The 24,689-nt window shown below is 38.8% G+C and overlaps 1 protein-coding gene across 11 annotated transcripts in view; it reads right to left on the bottom strand.

Annotated features, from left to right (window-relative positions):
- Nucleotides 1-24,689, bottom strand: part of Gpc5 (glypican 5) — a 1,404,356-nt gene that overhangs the window by 1,356,446 nt on the left and 23,221 nt on the right. For all 11 annotated transcript variants that reach the window (XM_060391586.1, XM_060391593.1, XM_060391594.1 and 8 more), the window contains exon 2: nucleotides 13,136-13,297. In XM_060391586.1, the coding sequence (XP_060247569.1) occupies nucleotides 13,136-13,297 (162 nt within the window). The remainder of the gene's footprint in view (nucleotides 1-13,135; nucleotides 13,298-24,689) is intronic.

Here is a 24,689-nt window from a genome sequence, read left to right as displayed (position 1 = left end):
TCAGGGTGTGTGGCACACAGAGCCTTCCAGAAAGCAGAGTTTCAACTGTTTCCATGAGAACTCTCAAGTTTGGAAAACTAAGGTGATATCTGTACATATTATCTAGGTGTGTAGATATGTGTACGTGATACATTCAAAAAGGCTTATGGTTCGCAAAACAAAGACCCCAGAGAACAAAAAGATAAAAAGAAACACACTTTTTTTTTTTTAATCACCAGGGAGCCCCACAGATTCCAATCAAAGCATCTCCTTGTGTTTATTACACTTTCCTCTTAAAGTCATGACCCTGTACTCTGTGGCAAGGAAGTGACCAGTGACAAGACACCCACATGACATGATGGGTGAGAGTGTAACCCGGCTGTGCTGCCCAGAAGAGGAAGTCTGACCAATATCTAGTAAGCTGTTCCACGTGCACATTCACCAACCCAACTGAAGGCTGGCGAAGCGGCTCAGAAGAGTGGTGCCGACTGCCAAGTGGCGCCTGAGTCCGAGCGCCAGAACCCAAATGGCAGAGCTCCTGCAGCTTGTCTCCTGACCTCCACACCCGCCCAGAGGCACGGCGATCCCCCTGGGACACACCCAGCTTTTAACATAGCTCTCCCGGGAATCAGACTCAGGCCATTATGCTTGCACAATGGGCGTGTTACTTATAGACCTCCGAAGTTCCAAAATTTTACTTTTTGGAGTTTACAAAAGAGTTTTCAGTGTAAACATGATATCAAAATTATAAACATTATTGATGATTTTTGTGCAAAACAAGAAAGATTATTTGCAGCTGAAAAGTAATTTAAAGATCCTGTAACTTTTTACCTAGAATATAGAAGACTAACCTATTTTCCAAAACTATTAGCAACATCCCGACACATATTTTTTTAAACAATTTTTAACTTTTCGGAAATAAAGGACGGCTGGATGAAAACAACTGCGTTGATGGTTGCCATGTGAGATAACAGATTTCCCAGGCAGGGGAAAGTGCAATCTGTTTGGGGTGTCATTGACAGGGAAACTATGAGGTGCCCATGTTAATTTGTGATTGATAAGTTAAAACACATGATAGCATAACACAATCTGAAGGAAGTAATAAAAGTTAAGTAGGTTAATATTTGGATAGTGGGTGTAATTTGAATGCCTAGTAATGTTGGTCTATAGCAAGTACTCAATAGACATAATAACAACACCAATGTAGGGAAAGAAAAGTAGTAAAGACAGGAATGAGGAGAGATCAAATGCTTCTTACCGTTAAAAACATCACTATTTATGGGGGAAATCCATGAGGCCTCATCCCTACACAAAGCAAGTAAGGAATGCTGAAAGCAGGAGAAATAGTCTTCCCCAAAGAAGACCACAATAATTGGTCATCCACTACTAAATGGTCAGCCTTAGAAACATACAGAAGGTAACATTATACAGACTGAGCAGGTTATAATTAGAAAATATATATACATATGTGCATGTAATAACAATTAATGCCAAAAGAGGCCATATGGGTATATGGGAGGGCTTACAGAAAGGAAAGGAAAAGGAAAAATGTTGTAATTATATTATGATCTCAAAAATAAAAATTAAAAACATCATTATTCAACCAAACTTCCCCAGTCTGCCCAGATCTAGGCAGCAACAGGTAGGAGGTACTTAGGCCCTGACCAGTGGGCCCAAACTTCTTCTTCTTCCCTTAGTGTCAAAAAGGGGTCCCCCAACTCTGAAACCCTTGCCTACACTTCTGTGTTTCCCCTACCACTGACAGAGTATGTAGTTCCCAGACTATATTAGCCTCAGGTCTGCTCTCACACTCAACTAGCTGAAAGTTACAAAACGGAAGCAGCATAGAAATCCAAGACAATATGCCTTCTCCCAACATTACTAATCTCATAGTAATGGACTCCAGTGAGAAGGATGTCATAGAACTTCCAGACAAATAATTCAAAAGGATAATTATAACTATGTTCAAACAACTGAAGGAAGAAGAAGAAAAAGAAAAAACCCAAAGAGATGAGTGGAACAAGGAAGTCAATACAAGATAAGAAAACATAAATTACTGAAGAAAACTAAAATGATGCTGGGAATGAAAAATTTAGTAAGTCAAACAAAGGCCTCAGCAGAAAGCCTCAACAATATAATCGTAACATGGAAAACAGGCTATCAAAAGTCAGTGATAAAAATTCATAAAGGGAATGGGGTTTCTCTGCAGGAACTGACAATACCATTCCCAGAAGACATGGACTATCAAATGAAAATCCCAGGACAAGGTATGGGATCCCTGTGAGTGGTTAGGGAGAATCTGGAGGTCTCCAAAACAACACAGACTCCTGCTACTGCTACTGCCCTTAGTCACTCAGCGTGGATATACTGTAAGACTCTATTGGTGTGATAGCACACATGTAGACTGCAGGACAGAAAGGTGTCAGTCTCAAACTGACTAGGACACTCCCCCTGCTGGCTAGCGTTAGTCCTGCAGGGGAAGGTGGTTTACAGTCATCTTGCCCAGCACAGGGCCTTGAATGTAGCAAGAGGAGCCTACTGGAGTAAGCATGGCAGGAGCATGGTGGGGTGATCACCTACTGCTTTCTGGCTGGAGCTGAGATCTGTTCCACAAGAGCGGCCCGACATTCATGAGGTAAATAACTGGCTTCTCGTTGGCCATGTGAGGGAACTTCATGCCTAGAATTAGAAAACTGGTCAATAACTCCTAGCTAGAGAAGTCAGAGTCCCTAGGGGAGAACCTGCTCTTGTAATTTTCACCTTCTAAATGTTTATGTTTACACATATAGACCTGGGCTACTCTCAAGCTTCGTCAGAGAAGCTTCTTTGTACAATGGACAGCCGTTGATGGAGAGAGAGAGAGAGAGAGATGTAGCTGGTCAAAGTGCTGAGAATAAGAGACCCAGTGCTCATTCCTAAATAGGACATTTCTGGAAAGCCACCAAAGCTCAGAAAACATTCTAGAAAAGAGATGAAAAAATTAATATCTGGAGAATAAGGAGGATTGTTGTGAAATGCTGTCTTCTAGATAACATATGACTATCACAATCATGAACCCACAGCTGGCTTGATTGCATGCATAAAACCTGCACCAGATCAAGCTGGTCAAATTCAAGGCACAGATGGATGAGGCCACACTACTTACTGAAGAGCTGCTGCCTGTGAAGAAAAGAGAATTTTTTTTTTACTTCATTATTTTTTTTGAGATAATAATTTCAGTATTTCTCCCTTTCCCTTTCTTTCTCCAAGCCCTTCCATTTACCAACCCTACCCCCTCCAGAATATGGAAACTAATAGGGTCCCATGCTCCAGTGGATGGCTAGCTCACAACCTAGACATAGTGGGGGAGAGGGGAATAAGGGCATGATGAAAGGATATGGAGGACTTGAAAAGGAAAATTAGAGTAGATACAGCATTTCATTGTTTATGTGAAAGAAGTGCCTACAAAGAAAAGATTTTTTTTTTTGAGACAAGGTTTCTCTGTGTAGCCTTGGCTGTCATGGACCCATTTTATAGGCCAAGCTGGCCTTGAACTCACAGAAAATCACCTGCCTCTGCCTCCCTGATTGCTGGGATTAAAGACATGCACCACCATTTCTGGCTCAAGAAAAAAATATTAAGTTACATCATTACTCAAATATTCTTCCCAATTATTTCTCTTCACTGCCACTCTCATTTTCATTTCACCTGCTTTTTGAAACATGATATTTGGGCTGGAGATATACCTCAGCAATTGAGAGCAATGGGGCTTTTCCAGAGGACGCAAGTTCAATTCTCAGCAGCCACATGGAAACTCACAAGCAGCTAGTACTCCAACTTCTGAGCATCTGAAGCCCCATCCAGACCATGCAAACATCTAACATAAGTCCATATATAAAAACACACACCAGAAAAACCACCCATACACATAAAATAAAAACAAATGAATGTATTGTTAAAAGTAGGATGCTTAATTTTGAACATACTCCCAATATTTTAGAAAAAACAAGAATGCAATTTTATTAATTCCCGATCTTAAATTATCAAATAAAGCAGACAAGCTTGTCAATCTTTCAAGGATTCAAAATTAAGGGATGAAATTTTAATAAGGCAAGAGAATGAAATCATAAACAAAATGTGACTGTTTTAAATTTCACTAAACACTCAGATTATACAATAATGTTAACTTTCAATGTCATATGTGACATTGGGAACTTTCCACCGTACACACAAGTATTAAGCAGACAAATAAACCTTGGTTTTATTAGAAATATTTAAATGCATTTGAAGGTGAAGAAAATGGGTAATAGGGCATCATGCAGGAAAGATTCCATTTGTCTTATCACGCCCATGTTTATATGGAACACAAATTCTAGTGTGTCCTTTAGTGCAAATATCACTGCGTTTCATTTCTAAAAAAGGATAGTGAAATTCCTGATAGTTTTCGGTTATAAAAGTAAATGCCATTGCTGTGCTGGGGCGGAAGCTGAGAAGGTGACAAGTGTGAGAAGTGTGAGTTGCTTTTGTGGTACACAGTCTATTTTGTCCATTTCCCTACTGCTGCCTGAGTACCACCCTACTTCAGTGCGTACATAAATAAAACATTTATTTTAACAATTTTCAAAATACGTTTAAAGTAGGCAATCACAGTCATCATTAAAGCCAAAGGGACATGCACTCTCCATTACCCAGGACTACCCTGCTTTATTCATGAGCAGTATGCCTCCTGTGCAAATGAGGCACAGCGACTGCACAGTGACAGGGGCGGTGCGCCTCTGCAGACAGCCCTGATTCGCTATGCATAGCAGACACAGAACATCAGCTTGTTCCCCTTAGGTTACAAAATGCTCTAAGCGTGACAGCCTCAAAAAATAGTGACAGCCCAAGCCATCTCACAAAACCCTCGCAGCAACATTTGTTGTTGTTGTTGTTGTTAATTTGGTTTATTATTATGAGAAAACACAGTTAAGATGAACTTCAGCAAATTCTTTATTTTGAAAAAGTAGAGTTGACTAAAGGTGACTCTAGCCTAGTAGCCTACATATGGTACATATGGTACACCCAAGTAGAAGATTCCAACACCAACGCCAATTGTATGCAGGATAAACTCATGATTCTTTTAGCATCAGACCTATAGAAATGTTCTCCAGTGGGAACTGGAGAATAAATAAACTCTAGGACACAAGATTTGGAAGAATAATCATAAATGTGATCTAAGAATCCAGCATGTTTATAGAAGACATAAATAAACGTCTCAGTGAACCTAAAGAGGATAGGAGAAAACTCCTGGGTTAAATCCTAGAAAGTACAAGTGTGTGCCTAATGAAATGACAAAGGAAATCCAGAATATAACAACTGAATTCAGTAAAGAGATAGAAATGCTGAGAAAAGCCATGTTGAAATAAACATGAACTTTAAAAACTAATTCCATTAGAAAATTTAGGGAAAAGCTTTACCAATAGAATGGATCAAGTAGAAGATAGAAAATCAAGACTCAGAGATAAAGCAGAGGAACTAGATGGCTTAAACAAAGAATATTTAAGATAGCGGGGAAAAACACTAAAGAAATATGCAGGAATTTTATGATACCGTGAAAAGATGAAATTTATGAATTATAGGAAAAGAAGAAGAGGAGGAGGAAGCAGCAGCAGCAGCAGCAGCAGCCCAGGCCACTGGATTAGACTTGACCTTCAACAAGGTCATCAAGAAACTTCCCCAAACTGAGTGAAAACATAGCTATTCATACACAAGAAGCAAACATAACACCAAACACACAGGGCCAGAAAGGAAACTCCCCCTGCGATATTTTAGTTGCAGTGCTAAATACACAGAACTAAGAGATGATATTGAAGGAAGCAAGAGAAAGATCACATCATATGTAAAGGAGAACACATCAGAATAGTAGCTTTAAAGGCCAAATAGTCAATGGAAACTTTAAAGGCCAAAAAAGCCTGGAGCAATGTACTCCAAATTCTGAGGTGCCACAGATACTAAATCAAACAACATTACTCTGGGAAACTATCAGTCACAGTTGAGGGAAAAGAAAAACTTCCCCAATATAAACAGACTAAAATAATTCACGATCATAAAACATATACTACAGAGAACACTGGAGACAACACCTTGGACTGAGGAGAGGAATAGAGGAAAGGAATAAACATAGCCAAGGGGCTACAGATAGAAAACAAATGAAGCTGCAAATCCTGAAACACAAAATAGGATAAGAACACAAACAGCAGATGACAGTAATCAACACACACCTTTCAATAATGTCTTAAATACTAATGCCCTCAATTCCTTACTCAAAAGATACAGTTTAGCTGACCAGATTAAGAAACAAAATCCAAGTCTGTAAAGAATTGTGTTGGAATTTGATGAGAATTGCGTTTAATCTGTAGATTGCTTTGGTAAGATGACCATTTTTATTATGTTATTCCTACTGATCCATGAGCATGGGAGATCATTCCCATCTTATGATATCTTCAATTTATATCTGCAAAGACTTGTAGTTCTTGTCATGCAGGGTTTTCTCTTGCTTGGTTAGAGTTACACCAAGGGTTTTGTTTCCCTGATTCTTTCTCAGCCCATTTATCATTGGTATACAGGAGGGCAACTGAGTTGTTTTTTTCCCAGTTAATTTTTTATCCAGCCACTTTCCTAAATGTGTTTATCAGCTATACAAGTTCCCTGGGAGAATTTTGGGGGTCACTTATCAGATTGTGTGTGAATAGCAATACTTTGACTTCTTCGTTCCTAGACCATAGAAAAGTCTTCGGAATCTATGAGGGTGACCGTAGCTAAGACTCCTTGCAGTGGAGTATATGGAGCTGGAACTGTATATCTCCTATAACCAGGCAAGACTTCCTGTGGAGGGATTGGAATACCAACCCAGCCTCAAAATATTTGACCTATAAAATGTGCAGGGATGAAGCAGAAATTGAGGGAATGGACAACCAATGGCTGGCCCAGCTTCAGACTCATGCCATGAGAGGGAGCTCACCCCTGACACATTGATGACATTCTGCTATACTCTCAGTCAGGAGCCTAGCATAACTATCATCACAGAGGCTTCACCTTCAACTGATGGAAACAGATACAGAGACCCACAGCCAAACATTAGGCAGAACTTGGGGAATCCTGAGGAAGAGGGGGATGGAAGATTATAAAAGCCAAAGAGGTCAAGGACTCTACAAGAACACCTACAGAATCAACCAACTTCGGCCCATAGTGGCTCACAGAGATGAAACCACCAGCCAGAGAGCATGCATGGGCCTAACCTAGGCCATTTGCACATATGTAACAGTTGTGTAGACTGGTCTTCATATGGGACTCTTAACAACAAGACTCAGAACGTCTCTGACTCCGTTGCTTGACTTTGGAATCCTTTTCCCCTACTGGGCTCCCTCATAGCCTTAATCAGAGATTAAGAGAGATTAATGTGGCTAGCCTTACCACAACTTAATATGCCAAGTCTGGTTGATATCCAAGGAAGGCGTCCTCTCTTCTGAAAAGAAAGGGTAGAAGACTGCATGGGCGGGAGGGAAGGTGAAGGGGGAAGGACTGAGAGAAAAGGAGGGAGGGGAAATTAACCAATTAATTCTAAAAATAGAATCCAACACCTTCTTCTGGCTTCCACCAGCACCAAGCACACACATGCTATGTAGGCATACATACAGGTAAAATACCCGTATACATAAAATAAACAAATTTAAAAATTTTTAAAGAGTCTATTTTGCTGACTCTTTAATTTAATTCATTATTTAATTTAATTCATTATTTTATTGACAAAATACTTTTTAAAATGTTGCCTTCAATATACACACCAACTTACAGTAAAATGATTAAAAAATAAAATCCAAGCAAATGGGACCAGATGTCACCATCCTAATATCTGACAAGACAGACTTCAATCAGAAGAGATAAATAAGGACACTTTATGTGATCTAAGGGACAATTAGCTAAGATGACATTACAATCTTACAACTACATACATCAAAATCTCAGACACCCAAATTAATAAAAAAGTATACTACTGGACTTCAAGACACAGACTAACCCCAACTTAGCAATTGATTTCAATGTTCCACTTTCTCCAATAGGCAGATTATCTGGACAAAAATAAACAGAAAAGAATATAATTAAATGAAATTCTATATCAAATGGACTTAACAGATATCTACTGACTATTTGTGCAACAATGAAGGACACACATTGTACTCAGTCGACTATGGAAGAGCTTTCAGAATGCAGCACGTCCTGGGCCACAAAGCTCAACAATACAGAAGAAATGAAATCACTCTGCATCCTTTCTGACCACAAGGCAATAAAGGATAAAATCAACAGCCAGAGAATCTCTAGTAATGGCACAACTCGTGAAGATTAAAAAACATGTTACTGAGCAATGAATGGGTCAAGGAAGAAACTAAAATATTCCTGAAACTAAACAAAAATGAAATCACAACACAACAAAATCTGAAACGTGAATGCATATACCTACCACTGTCTGATATTTGACAGAGACAGCATCTTCAAGAAATGGTTCTGGGGAAAGTGGAGTTCCACAAGTCGAAGAATGAAACTAGACCTGTATCTATCAACCTATGCAAAGAGAGACTTTGAGAGAGGGTTAATAGCCAGAATAAACAAAGAACTTAAAAGGTAAACTAGCAATAAAACATGGTACAGTTTACTAATTGGGTAGATATGTGACAAGTGCCTTCTCAAAAGAAAAAATAAAAACAGCTAAGCTATATCTTTAAAAGTATTCAGCACCTTTAACAATTCGGAAAATGAAAATTAAAAGTTACTTTGTGATAACACTTTAGCCCAGTCAAAGGACAAGCTCAAGAAAACAACAAACGGGCGTGGAGACAGGGGAACCCTCCTTTGCTACTGGTGAGGTTGTAAGCTGGTGCAGCCACTGTGAAGAGCAGGGCAGAGAATTCTCGAAAAGCTAAAAGCAGATCCACTACATGACCCAGAGATACCATTCCTTGGCATATGCCCAAAGGACTCAACATCTTACTCTACCGACAACTTGTTCAGCTACTGCTGTTCTAGTCACAATATCTAGGAACTTAAAACAAACTAAATGTCCTTCAACCAATGAATGGAAAATTAAAATATGATATATTTATACAATGGCATTCTATCCAGCTACCCCCAAAAAATGAGATAATGAAATGTTCAGTTAAACAGATGGAACGTGAAAATATCATACTGGGTGAGGTAACCCAGATCCAAAAGATAAAAACTGCACGTTTTCTCTCATTATGGATCCTGGCTTCAATGCTCAGATTTGAGTTTACAACCTGAAATGTCCACGAAGCCAGGAGAGTGTAAAGGAGCATGGGGGGTAGATGGAGAAGACAGAAGTAGTAAGCAGTTGCCAGGAAGAGGATGCTGGGGGATGGGGAAGCTCTAACCAGGGAGAAAGGGCAATACAGGGAGGGACGGAGAAGAGAGAAAATAAGAATATTTTTAAAAGCCATAGAGAAACATATTACTTTATAAGCTTATTTATATATATATTATATGTATTTTATATACAAACACATAATACACACACACACACACACATATTACCAGCATGGTGGTTCATGCCTTTAAATCTAGAACTCAGGAGAAAGAGGCAAAAGGATCTCTGGGACTTTGAGACCAGCTTGGCTACATAGTGACAGTGACAGTGACTGTCAGGCCCACCAGATTGCCACTGTAAAAATAAAACCTGTTTCAAAAAAGAAGAAGGAAGGAACAAAGGAAGGAAGGAAGGAAGGAGAAGGAAAGGGAAGAAGGCTGACAGGGAGGAAGGATAAGAAAAAGCTATATATGTGTGCACATCCATATATGTAGTTATGGCACATAAAATGATGGTGCTTCCCAAAAGAGCCATGAACTCCTAGTGCCAGGGATGAAAAACCTGCCTCATGTTGTTGGTCATAAAAGAATTTCCCAAAGAAATGTGAATTATTGCTATTGCCCTCAGTTTTCTTCTGAAACTTTAAGGTAAGATCCTGTTGCTACAGACACTACATACTTGAGATACAAGGCTTGCTCAGCCATCACAGAGAAGCTTCCTCCTTTGGTAGATGGGAACGAACACAAAGCCCACACCAAGACAATATGCAGCGAGAGAGACCATGAAACACTCAGTCCTAAATGGGGTGTCTCCACCAAATTCCTCCCCTTAGAGCTCAGGGAACCATTCAGAAGAGGAGGCAGAAAGAAAGAGCCAAAGAGGAGAAAGGACGCCAGGAGAAAAAGGCCCTGTAGTTCAACATGATATACATACATGTGACTCTCAGAGACTGAGACAGCAGGCACAGGGCCTGCCCTGGTCTGCACAGACGGGGTCCTACAGCTAAAAGGAGTGGATTCATGCCCCCATTCTTAATCCAGAAGCAATCCCCAATTGATAATCACTTACAAATGCAAATTTAGTTTCTCTTAAAGAGTCTCACTAGGGAAACAAACTACTCTTTTTTTTAAATCTTATTTATTAATTTATTTTTTATCAATTATAATTTATTCATTTTGTATGCCAGCTGTAGCCTCCTCCCTCATTCCCTTCTAATCCCACCCTTCCTCCTTCCCTCTTCTTCCTTTCCCCTTCCACAATCCACTGAGAGGGAGGTCCTCCTCCCCTTCCATCTGACCCTAGCCTATCAGGTTTCATCAGGACTGGCTGCACTGTCTTGCTCTGTGTGTTTTCTGTTGAGAGACAGAAAAGAGGTAGACCTGGATGGAAAGCAAATCAGGGAAAGAACTGGGTAGAGTAGAGGGAAAGAAAACCATAATAAAGACATACTACGTGAGAAAAATGCTATTTTCAATAAAAGAAAAACATAAAAATACAATGAAGAACTTAAACATAAAAAAAAGAAAATTTAAAATTAGCATATCAACATTCAGGACACGTGAGCTGACTTTTAAATTTCTGCCAAGGAAATTGATTCCTAACAATTTATTGAATTGCTTTAAATGAAGATTTAGATTTTTCAATAAATTATTGGCAGTTATGATTAGCAAAGGTATTTCTATTGTTTGGACATGCATATTTAAGGTTTATTTATGAAATTACATCCTAAGTTAACTCTTCTGTGTATTTAATTAAGAGATGGTATTCTTGAAAATTTTCCTTCCAATTAAAAAAAAAAAAAGCTTATGGGCAAATTTCTTCTAAATCTAAATCTATACTGTCTTCTTCAGTGAAGCCTGACAATGGAGCTGATGATAGTTGATTAGAGCAAATCATTTCCATAATACATTTAAACTGTTACTTTTAAAAGCCATGCAAGTTAATTTTTTTTTCATTTTAATAAGGACAACAGCTAATGCCTTATAAGAAAGAAAACAAATTAAGCTGTTTTATTATAATAATAAGGAATTTTTAAAATCTTAAAACCAAAGTTCATCTTGTTAATAACAGTACATGAAACTCACTAGACAGAAAATAACAAAGGACATAGAGCACTGAGTGACGCTGGGCAGGAAATGATGACCCCAGACTTAACACACTTTTGGCTACTGAGGTGGTCATCATCTAACCATTAGCAATTTCTTCAAAGCTCTTCAGTAGTTCAACACATCTTAGTGGTCAATGCATTCAAGGTTCCACAGTCTCTCAATCTTTATTGATTTATTTAGAAATGTGTTATTAATGAAAATCTGTTAAATTACCTTTGAAGGAAAAAAAAATATTACATGAGTAAGTGACAGAAACTGATGGCACTATGCCCTGGTATGCAGTTAATGCCACTAGGAGTAGACTGATTTATCATGAATGTCTCCAGCCACCCCTACTGAACAGATGGACTTTAAGGTTAAAAGATGAGAATTCATATTTAATACTCCCAATGCAAAACTTTTCATTGACGGTCTCAAACACGTTTTAAGATTTCTTCCCAACTTTGGCCTTACCTTCTCAAGCAAATGATTGGCAGCAAGAAACTCCCTATTTCACTTGGCCTTTTCTACTTCCTGACCACTCACTTCAAAAACATGTTTTCTATTTCACAATGCTCTCATTATCATGAGAAATAATCATATCACTTCCACTTCCAGTTTTGCCAGTTCAAATCACAAATCTTTGTTTCAACTGCATGATAATGAATTTCTCCCCACAATGTCTCCTAAGTAAATTCCAAAACAGAAATAAAGCCATATTCTAAAGCTTCTGAGAAACATAGGTAAGCCGATATCTTAGAATCTGACATACCAAAATTTCTGAACAAAATAAAAATCAGTTGACTCAAGTTGAATTTTATTCTTATTTACTGCACTTATTTTTATTTAAGAAGTATAATTTTAAAATCAGCTTTGTGATGTAGTTACGCAAATAAACAATGCAAACTATTTGCATATACTAACATTAACATATATAGGAAGACTAACAGAACCTATATCCCATGTTGTTCAGAAGCTGTAAACTGGTTTTAAAAGCCATGCAAGTTAATTTTTTTTTCATTTTAATAAGGACAACAGCTAATGCCTTATAAGAAAGAAAACAAATTAAGCTGTTTTATTATAATAATAAGGAATTTTACAGAAAAAACTGAAATAAGATAAACACCATCTATCCTTCGGTGTGCCTAATAATTTTATAACTCATTAATTTCATTTGTCAACCTGCTGTTTGAGTTAGAGAAGAATTCTGAAGTTAGTTGGCCCTTACATATCAATTAATATGTCCTATTTTACTATTTACCACTCTTGGATGCACTTAAAATATAAAACCTTTGTTCTTACAAAAACCACATAAGGTTGCCAGGACAAAACTCAAGATACATATTCATATCTTTAAAAATAACTTTATGGTTATCCAGGTAAATATCAATGAGAATTTATGTTACCTTTTTCTCCCCAAGAGATCTAGTAAATGTGCATTTCCACTGTGGCAGAATGATGGGTGAGAATCGTGGGAAACTGGAAGAACTCTATAAAGTTTTACATTCACTGAATTATTTCAGCAACACAACACTTTCTCCTGTTCATCCTCCATATTCACTCAGGAAAGCGCCATGCATAATTTATAATGACTAGAAAAACAAACTTCATTTTATACCAAAATGATACCTAATTAAAAAGAAATAAGCCTAGCCAAGTTTACCAATATTGCTATCACAAGAAAATGGCATAGGAGGGCTGGTCATTAATGTCAGAACTCAAATACATTTACCTTGAAAAGCAGCTGCATTTCGAGATATTAGTAACTTTAATGTTGAGCTGGATGTCTGAAGCACCTGCTGCAAATCTTGCCGAGCTGCAATCTGGTACCTCTCCTCCATCTTCCTGTTGCAGCATGTTGGGTTTTTGGTTATACAAACCTGAAGATCAGGCCCTGAAAGACAAATGGTGTTTTCCACAGTGACTATCAGGCCATTTAAGATACACAGAAGGTTACATAACAAACGTTGTGAGCAAGCCTGCATGTCTGAGGTTTGCAAACAGTGTGAGAAATTGATTCTCAGGTGTATTGCTAAAAGAAAATTACCTATCATCCATTATTATCAGATAACGTCCAGTATCCTTGAGATGCCCAGAAACTCACACCATGTGGTTACATAAAGGTGTTCCCCTTTGCACTAAATATTTGTGCAAAGTGTTGATAATATAGGCTTCCTGGATTTTTTGCAATGCTCACTACAAGTCTGAATTGCCTAAAAACAGTTTTGTTTTGTTTTTCTTTTTAACCCATGGTGCTTCAGCACTCCCATGTTAGCTCTGTATTTATTAAAGTTATGGATGAAACAAATAATCCGATCAGCCTGATCTTTGATCACCTCTCCCTGAAGGGGGAGCAGCCTTACCAGGCCACAGAAGATGAAAATGCAGCCACTCCTGATGAGATCTGATAGACTAAGATCAGAAGGAAGGAGAGGAGGACCTCCCCTATCAGTGGACCTGGGGAGGGGCATTCGTGAAGAAGGGGAGGGAGGGTGGGATCGGGATGGGGGGATACAAAGTGAATAAAGTGTAATTAATTAAAAAAAGCAAAAATAAATAAAATATGTTCACATGCATACATGCATGTGCACTGGGCTAATGTAACAGCTCTTCCTCCCCATTCACAGAAAGAGTCTGAAGGCTCTTTACCAAATTTGGTCTCAAAAAAGTCAAAACATGTCAAGTCACTCTATTCTTTTTGCCAACCTGGCAAAGCAACAACTCTAACAATATTGGCTTTTGTTTGCTGAAGTTAAACAATAAATGACAATATTTTTAGTATTTTACAAAGCTAAGAAGCATCAAATATTTATAAACATCACAGTAGGTTATAAGTTGGCATTCTTTCATTTATCTTACTTAATATTATACAAAAGCAAATTCTATTTCCAATACTAAAATTGATTGAAAGAAGACAAAGCCATTTTCTCTGGAAGAGTCAGGGGATTAGCATTCAGAAAAGCACAATGATGAATAGGAAAAAGAAACAACAAATATTGAAGCATATAAACCTATTTACTGTAAGAATAACTAGGAAGGATACAATGGTAGATTGTTGCAAATATAACTCCAGAATGCAACACTGTTTTCTAGCTCACATTCCCATTCATGGCCTAGAAACATGGCCTGAGCAATAGGTTACCTGCAGTGGTTTGAATAATGGCCCCTATGGGCTCATATATTTGAATGCTTGGTCACTTGGTAATGGCATTATTTGAAAGAATTAAAAGGATTAGAGGGTGTGGCCTTGTTGGGGAATCTCTCTCTCTCTCTCTCTCTCTCTCTCTCTCTCTCTCTCTCTCTCTCTCTCTTTCTCCCCCTCTCTTTCTCTCCCACCCACCCGCCATCCCTCTCTGCTGATGGATCATGATGGAACTCTCAGCTACTTCGCCAGCACCCATCTACATGGCACCATGCTCCTACCTTGATGATAGAAGACTAACCTCTAAAACTGCAAGCAAACCCCCCAATTAAATGTCCTTTTCTTTTAATAAGAGCTCTCTTCATTGTACTGTCTCTTCATAGCAACAGTATAGTGACTAAGACCCCACCTTTCAGTGATTCTCCCTCCCCAAATACATCTCCAGGACCAGCAACCACTGTGCTCTTCCCTTCAGAGTCTGACAATTTTCAGTTACTCAACTTCACCAGGTTCCTCCTCCTTCTGTCTAGGATTCTCACTCTTATATACAGTTCTTTAGGTCTGTGCTTCATCTTTCCAAGGGATACCTCACAACCACCAGGCAGCTCAAGTCTTATAGCATATGTCTGTAACAGGACATACATCTCTCCACTATAGTTACTATGTCTAAAATTTTATATTCTTTGATGTGATACCTAATTAGTTTTCCAACTAATACTGAAAAGCCCCATTTTCATCTTGAAAATTAACCCAGTCACCCATGACATACCCAGTATATCATAAGCAGTCAATAATATTGTGTATTATATGATTTAATCCTTAAATATCAACTTTATGACATATATACCATTACTGTCACATTTCATGTACAAAGAAATAGAGTTTAGAAGAGGCTTCAAGAGGGCTACTGATTTTTTTTTTTTTTTTTGTAATCAATCTTGTATCCAGCCACTCTGCCAATGATGTTTATCAGCTGTAGGAATTCTCTGGTGGATTTTTTGGCATCACTCATGTACACTATCATATCATCTACAAACAAAGATACTTTGACTTCTTCCTTCCAGATTTGTATTGTATTGAAGAGATATGGAGAGGGTAGGCAGTCTTGTCTTATCCCTGATTTTAGCAGAATTGCTTTTGAGTTTCTCTCCATTTATTTTGATGTTGACAATTGGCTTGCTGCATATAGCCTTTATTATGTTTAGATATGGGCCCTGATCTCTCCTAGGCGTTCATCATGAAGGGATGTTCAATTTTTTTCAAAGGCTTTTCTGCATCTAATGATATGATCATGTGGTTTTTATCTTTGAGTTTGTTCATATGGTATATTACATTGATGAATTTTTATATGTTGAACCATCCATGAATCCTTAGGATGAAGCCAACTTGATCATTGAAAAAGAAAAAAAAAGTTTCAAATTTCATTGTTTGAAGTTGAAGATATAGCTCCGTAGTACAGTGTTTTCATGGTACATGCAATGCCCTGGTTCACTCTAACCAAAAAATTATTTTCCCCTCAGGAAAAAAAATAATTCCTTTATATTTGTTGGGTAGAGTAACACACACCTGTCTCAGGAAGACAGAAGAATCCAAATGCAAAGTCAGCCTGAGTTACATAGTATGCTCCAAGGTAGCCTGAGAGACATAGAAAAAAACAAAAACAAAAACAAAACCTATCTCAGAGGAAGAAAGAAAAAAACAGAAAAAAACACAATTATCCGGTGTCACACACCAATAGACTACAAAGCGGTAGAGCTGAAGTGTGTATCCAGGCAAGCTGATTCCCAAATCATAATCGCCACCATCCTTCTACCAAGAGGAAAGCAAGTCTTAAACCTATAATTGGTTGGTTTATGAACATAACTGGCCATTTCCTTTCCCTACTTAGAAAAGAAGCATCTGTTTGGAAAGCTGCAAGATAATAAATTTAAGGTTATGAACTATCAAACAAGATTTATCCAAAATAAAACAGTCTAAAATATAGTTGTAGAGCAGTCATTTGCCTCTTTGCCCAATTTTAAGTGATGGAAACTTCAATTAGAAAGATGCCACAAATTGTTCCCAGTGCTATTTTAAAATGTAGAAGAGAATCTGCCACACACAGCAACTCACAATCAGCACAGGAGCATTTGCTCTCTCGGTGGATATGCATTCCCTTGTTATCGAGGGTCTGCACTGACTGAAGCTTTCATTTACAATCTTGAAATCTTATAATGGGAACACAAAACTAAATTCCAAACCAATCTGAACTATGATACCACAATTCAAAGGTAGGCTAATTTTTAATTGTAAAAATTAATTGTACATTTTAATCATTATTACCTACAAGATATGCTTAACTGACTTAAAAATTAAGGTACCAGTACAGACACAGAGAGAGAGAGATGATTTCATAAGAACCTTCACTTTCCACTTTCTTCTTATGTGTGTCCAAAGACAGACAACATTCTAAAGAAAATGAAATCCTCAGGGAATGACCATATGGTCCCTGTTCACAGTATAAGTACAGAAGGCACGATAAGACACTTGTTAATAAAAAGCCCACACTGCAGTTCTCCTATTGTAAATAAAACAAGCATCAGAAGAAAGCAAAGCCAGAATACAAGCATATACTACAGGTAACAGGATGTTTCTTTCTTTCTTTCTTGTTAAGATATCAAAGCCTGGCTTCAAGGAACATGGCATAATCCCAGCATACTCTGAAACAGCAAGACAGCTCATGCTGCAGAGCAGGTGTCCTGTTCCTGAACAGTAAGTGCAAACTCTGCAGGGAAGGCTAACTACAAAACAAAATTAAAAATAAAATCAGTGGCCTGCTCTTTGATCACCTCCCCCTGAATGTGGAGCAGCCTTACCAGGCCACAGAGGAAGACAATGCAGCCAGTCCTGATGAGACCTGACAGGCTATGGTCAGATGGAAGGGGAGGAGGTCTTCCTCTATCAGTGGACTGGGGAGGGGCATGGGAGGAAAAGAGGGAGGGAAGGTGAAATTGGGAGGAGACGAGGGAGGGGGCTACACTGGGATATAAATTGTAATTAATAAAAAATAATAAATTAAAAAAATTAAAAATTAAAAATAAAATAAAATAATAAGCACGTCACAAAAGGAATTGTCAGCCAAGAGGCTAGGACTTCTTTAGGTTCTCACCCATAATTCCCATTTGTTTCCAACAGAAAATGCAGCTGCCAGCCTGCTTAAATACTTGTTCAATACGTTAAACCAGGAACACAGGGAGGCATTCTTCTAAGACAGCAGTGGCAACTGTGTGGTTTTTTTCACTTTTTCTATATCCTCACATATAACCAGACAGAACCAGAAAAAGTTTCTTTAAAAATTAAAAAAAAGTAAATAAACAAAACTCCTCATAACACACTGTATAATATGACATCTCTAAAGCTTAAACAACAACAAGAAAGGAAAAACTAACATCGAAAAGATCTTTGCAATATAAGAATCAAGGAGGGAGGAGACAGCAGAGGAAGTGGCCGATGGAATAAAGAACAGAACACCACAATTGTAAACTGATACCAGAAAGCACAGCAGACCAACTTAGGAATGTGGGTGACAACCCCTTCAGGGAACACAGGAATGAGCAGAGCCATCCTGGCCCAACAAACTCTGCCAGAGCTGGCTGGGCTCTTTATGAGAACAAAACCCCACTTGGTAGAAAAGCTTTGAGACTAGACTCAGAATGTAAGTAAGCCAGGAGAAACAGAAAGACGGCTAGGCAACCTTCCAACTTGCAGCTCATTATCCACATGGGGTATGCATAGCAAAGAATGTTCTAGAAGGTGAACTTTGTAGACAGTAATGTCCTATTACAGTGTCAAGATGATGGACAGCCTAATTATCAAAGCAAGAAAGTAAACCAACTAAAGACACGCAGAAAACAAACAGCCACACCATTGAGCTTGCTTGCTCTTCCTTTCTTCCCTCCTTCCCTCCTTCCTTTACTTATTTACTTATTTATTTATTTTCCTATTTTTACTTTTGAGGTAGGGTCTCACCACAGAGTTCAGGATAGCCTAAATTCTCTTCCAGACAGGTCGCAAACTAATAGAAATCCTCCTATTTCTGTCTCACAATTCTATTTTTACAGATTTTTACTATGTCTGTTCAAGAAGGCATATTCTAAACACTTACATGAGAACAACAGAAAAAGAGATCTTTAAAATAAGAAAAGCTGTTTTGAGCCTGTCTTGAAACAAATGTTCAAACAAACAAACAAACAAACAAAAAGGAGCAACAAAAAAATGTTGCTGTCAAATCTCACACACACTCACTATAATTAAAAAGGCGAAACAGAGAACCGCATGCCCACAAAGAGCAAACTTCAGAAAGGGATGCTCCACAGAATCAGATCAGAGATTTACCTACATTGTTGCAGAGCCCACCAAAAGATCATGATATACTGCACAAAAGAATGGCATGTATTAGACTTAGAAAACCTCACAATCAAGAGGACAGTACCAGGGAAGAATGAAGATGAGAAACAATGTCTGTGTGAAGACTCAACTGGAAGAAACACAGAGGCAGTGACTCATGAGTAGTGCTGTAAGAGGAAATGGGAAGAGAAACAAAGACTGTGAAAAGTCAAAAAGAAAGAAGGGATCTGAATTCAGTGATAACAAAATTAAAGAGAGGTGCAATTCCTACAGGAGACAAGACTTTAAAACTACATCTCATGTTATTCTGAGCGTATAGTCTTACTACTGGTTTAAGTGGGCATTTTTGAAATATTCAGATTCTATCTTTAGTTCTAGCCTATATTTGTGGAAATTGTGACATTTTCATGTGGAAGAGATACAAACATAATAAAAACAAGATTGAACAAAACCCTGTCGTCTTTAATTTGAAGTATGAATAAAAATCATCAAGAATTATTTTTAAGAAGTGCATTTCCTAATGTCCCGGGAAAGGTCTAGAGGTAATTACTCAGTGTAGAGGAAGGGCATCCCCAGTGCCCAGCTCATGGCCGTGAAATAACATTTCTCTGAAGAGGAAATCGGCTTCTTAAGAGAAGTAGCTTGGAGGCTAGAGAGATGGCGGAGCTGTTAAGAGTCCATACTGTGCTTATTGAGGACCCGAGCTTGGTTCCCAGCACCGTGTCAAGGGGTATACAATCTCCTACAACTCCAGCTCCAGAGGGTATAAGCCTCCATAGGCCTCTGCATTCCCATGAGCTTTGCCCGAGTGTGGATATGTGTGCCTCTGTGTGCACTCAAACACACACACACAACTAAACTAAAACAAATCTTTGGAACATAAAGAAATGGTTTGAGGCATAAAATAAATAAGATAATAGCTGCTGAAGCATATTCATCTGCTAGCATAGAAGTCCAGAACTATGTTAGTGACAGAACTACCATAACAAAATACCACAGCCTGTGACTGACTGGATGAAAATGATTTGTCTCACAGTTCTTAAGAAACCCAAGATCCAGCTGCCAACAGAGTTGATCTCTCCCTGGCAAACAGATGGTGTCATCTCCCTGTGCCTACTAATCATGTGTATTCGGATGTCGCTTCCTCTTCTCGTGCGGCAGCAGTCAGATGGATTAGGGCTCTGCCCATGACCTTAATTACCTCCTTAAGGTCAAGATCTTCAAACACTGCCACTTTCTGGATAATGCTTTAGCATGAGTTTTGCAGAGATGCACTCAGTATGTGACAGAAGAAGACTCCAGGAGTAGTCATTTGGGGCCACGCAGGAGAAAATATATTTTACGAACATCATAACTTTCATAAAATCAAATCAATGAAGACTTCACAATCACTGTTTTTATTTAAAATTATTCTTCTCTTATAAAATACATCCCAACCAGTTTCCCATATCTTCATTCTTCCCAGCTCCCCACTACCTTCCCCTCCTCTCCACCAGATTCACTCCCCCTCTGTTTTCTCTTCACAAAAGATCAGACCTCCAAGAGACAACAGCCAAACAGAGTAAAAGAAGATAAAATAAGACAAGGTTAAAGTCCTCATATTGATGCTGGGCTAGGTAACCCAATGAGGGGAAAACAGTCTCAAGAGCAGAGAGAACAGTTAGGGAGACTGTTAGGAGTCGCATAAGAACAGCAAGCTAAAATCCATGACATGCACAGGGGATCTGGAGCAGACTCACACATGCCCTGTGCTTGCTGCTTCAGTTCCTGTGAGTCCATGTAAGCCCTGCTTACCTGATTTGATGGGCCATGTTCTCCCGGTGTCCTCCATCCCCTCCGACTCCTACACTCTCTCCTCCCTTCCTTCTGTGGAGTATCGCACGCTATCAGAGGAGGGACCCAATGGAGACCTCCAGTTTAGACACTCTCTGCACAAGGTATATTTCTAGCACTGTTTCTTTTGAAGGTATAATTTTGTCATATTCAAGAGAATTCACCACTGGAAACCGGTTGATAAACAGGGAGAATCAATTATATACCTTCCCTTCCAGAAATGAGATGTGTCAAGGTATTCAAATGGTAGATGAAGAAAGTCTCTCTTTACAATAAGTCATTAGAATAGTGTCACGTACCAAAATCAAATTCATTGACAGACAGAGGCATTAAGCAACAAATAGCTGCTCCAAAAAAAGCAAAATAAAAGGTACGCAACATGAGGCCTCTTTACAGCCCTGTCAAGTACCACCGAAGCAATGTCTTGCCAGAGAAATCCAACCTGAATTTTATCTCATCTCTGAATCCAGCTGCCAAAGGATAGCAAACATGAAGGACTAAGGAACCTTTTATCCTGCACCCTCTGCATGCAGTCAGCAATATATAGACTGTGGCAAACTCTGAAAGCCCAATGGCCTAGATTCTCAGCAGATATGTAAGCCAAACAAGAAGACAGAACGAAAACGTAATATAACAAAGGGATCATACAAGACGAGAAAGTTGCAGGGAGCTGCTGCTTAGCAGTGCGCTTACAGAGTCCTACACTAACGAGGCATTACAGAAAGTTTCATGGTTGGGATCTGACTCTTGGGAAGGCTGTGAAGTGCTGACAAAGTTCAAATTCTTGCCCAGGCTGGTATTAAAGGATGTTCACCTTATATCTTATCAAATAACCTGTGTTTTGTGTCATACTTCTGTCTGTGCTTTACTGCGTAACACATTTTGTGTAAGGAAGAGCTTCGCGTGGAAAAACACACATTCTCTTTTTACTTTAAATATGGACCTCTGCTAATAAACCCATGAGATTTTTTTATAATTATTTGATGCTTTACTGTTGGCAAATGCAGGAGATGTCCTCAGGGCCAGCACACTAAAGTCTGCTTTATGTTAGTGGATAGTACATGTTCTGAAACACCAAATGGTAAATGTCCTACCCTGGGAGAACATCTTCTTGCCAAGTGTTTGGAAACTGGCCCAACCTGTTAGATGCTACAGCACAGAGTTTCACTGAGCCAACCATAGCCCTCCATCAAGGTAGGTTTAAAAATACTTGAGGCTGTGAGGCTTGTAAAACTTCTGAAGATGCAGACCACCAAGATAAAAACCAGTTCTTTCTTCTGTCATTTTGCCTTAAGGACTGTCTCGCCAGAACACGTGTAACTTTGATGAGATCTATGTCCACATGAAGAAAACTGACTGGCTTAAACATAGTATCGTGTTCTGTCAGCGCAATGATTGTTTCAGAAATAGCCAGTCACAAAAACTAAATGTGCTAACCTGTTTGTCAGTGCCTCTGAAGAGCAAAGCTTCCCCTCTTCTTCAGGACCTAAATGTGAAGGAACAAAGGTCTCAAGTCTTCAGAATGCACACTTCAACAGTCACAGTGAGAAGGGCATCTACTGCATTCTGCTATCAACTGCAACATTAAGATATCTAGCTAATGCACAAAGCAACAACATTTCCAGAATAAGCGCAGGCCACACCATTTCATTTCATTTGGTTTCTGAACTTTAGAAAGACTTTACCCAAAACAGAAGGATAACACACTTCTGTGGGTGCCCAAGTCTCCTGTCCTAGAGTGATGGCAAACTGTCATCACAATGCTAGAAGAAGTTTGATACAACTAGCCATATGTATTTATTATGTGTATGAATTAAGTCTAGGCAACATGAATCAATTAAAGCCACAGAAATGAGCAGAAAAGGAAAGGCCCTAGGAAGAAGGCAACATTTGGAAGACAGGAAAAGCATGAGGTTGGGTTCTCATCTTTGGCTCGGAATCATTCTGACCATATTCTATCTAAATTCCAGTGAACGACATTCCAGTGGCTTCTCAGTCCTTCTGGAAGCTAGAACGTCGGGGTCAACAGCTGGGAGGTAAGTGAAGTAGCAGGACCAGCGATATGAACAGCAGGAACTCTAAATTCAGGGTGCAGTACTGCTCAGCCTGCCCCCTCCTCACCCGCACTGCACAGGAGTGGAGCAGACTCTTCCAGGAAGACTAACACGGAAGGGTGTTCATCACCCAAGAGAGGGGATTGCCATTTTCACTCAAAATCACATTAGTTGCTTTTAAGAAGCTTGTCTTTTTCAAAGATCTATACGGATCTTGGCTAGCTTTTATTATCTTTTTTCATCTACTTCATAGACAATAGTCACCTCAAACTCATTGACAGCTGCTTTACTAAAGCCTTTATTTATGTAATAAATTCTGCCTGTATCGTGTGTTTGTGTTTGTGAGTGTGGGTACGCATATGCTTATGTGTGCATGTATGTATTCGTGTGCTCACATGTATGCATGTGTGCTTATGTGTATATGTGTCTGAAGGTGTAGTATGTGTGCTTATGTGTCTGTGCATGTACAGGTACGTGTGTATGTGTGTATATATGTGTGTATATGTATTCTTACGTGTACTATTTGGTCCTACTTCCTCCTGAGACTAGGCATTGCTTCGTTCCAAGCTCTGCTTCTCCCTGTGCTTTTTATCTCAAGCATACTGTAAACAAGTAAAACAAAGCCCAGCATGAAAGATTTTCAGTAGAATATTAATAACGGTCTTCTCTTTCTTTCTTGAACATACAGTGTTTTGTAATAAATCTGAGAAGGCACTGTCTTAGCTCAAAATTAATGAGAGAGCTTCAGAAACATTCTATCTAGGAAGAACATATTGCTGAAAACATCAAAAACTGGTTCAATAAATGTGAAATAGTATTGTTGGTTATTGCTTTTACATTTTTACAAATATTCTTCATATTAAACTGTCACTATAATTTACAGATTCATTTATTATTTTATACAATATTTTCATTGTTTTATAAAAGTATGTAAAATATCATTCATAAAAATAAAAATCCCTTAAAAATAAAAACTCTCAAAATAATATTAAATTTTTCAGATAGTATGAGTTTCTGTAGTCCTCTATTAGCAAACTCAGGCCAATAAAGTCAATATAACGCTCACAGGTGGGCAGCAGCATCGTCCTTTAAATGCATAAACAGCATCACTGTGTCTTCTATAGATAATGTGCTCCTAGCTGTTGGTGTTTTTTGTTTTGTTTTTTGTTTTGTTTTGTTTTTGCCTAGAGATGATCGATGAATGTTCACACACAAACACACACACACACACACACACACACACACACACACACACTTAAATCCTTACGTAATCAACAATAAGCATTTCTTATATAAAAGGGCTTGTTCTCGGGTCACGCAGCAGAGGAGACGCATGCTAAGTAGGATGCCTTCTTAAACGTCAGGCCATGAATCTGGAGTCAACACTTAACAGTCTGTTGATGTTATCCAGTTTGGGAGACAAAAAGCGCCCTCCACCCTCACCCCACCTCACAGCAGTAGGAGCTGCTGCTACAGCATTTCGTACTTGAAGGGAAAAATAACTGAACTGCAATACCTTTCCTTACTATCTAAGAGGGCCCAAATTATACTACTTTTTATGTGTCTGTGTATAGGTACAGATGTGTGTGTGTGTTGGGTATGTGAGTGTGTAGGGCAGAGGACAATGAAAGGTATCCTCCTCAGAAAAGCCGTCCACCTCCTCAGAGAGAGGGTGTCTCATTAAGGTAAAGTCACAAATTGGGCTAGTGTGCCTGGCCAGCAAACCCCAGGGACCCTCCCCCTCCCCACTGCTGAGATTAAGAGTACATGAAACCATTCCCAGCCTTTTTTAACTTGACTTCTGAAGATCAAACCAAATCCTTGTAGTCTGTAGTCTATTGATTTTTAACTATCTCTCCTAAATAATCTAT

The sequence above is a fragment of the Meriones unguiculatus genome, chromosome 9 (assembly GCF_030254825.1).
Source record: "Meriones unguiculatus strain TT.TT164.6M chromosome 9, Bangor_MerUng_6.1, whole genome shotgun sequence".
NCBI classification, from domain to species: domain Eukaryota; kingdom Metazoa; phylum Chordata; class Mammalia; order Rodentia; family Muridae; genus Meriones; species Meriones unguiculatus.
Note: the sequence above shows the minus strand (reverse complement) of the source record. Positions and strands in the feature narration are given on the sequence as shown.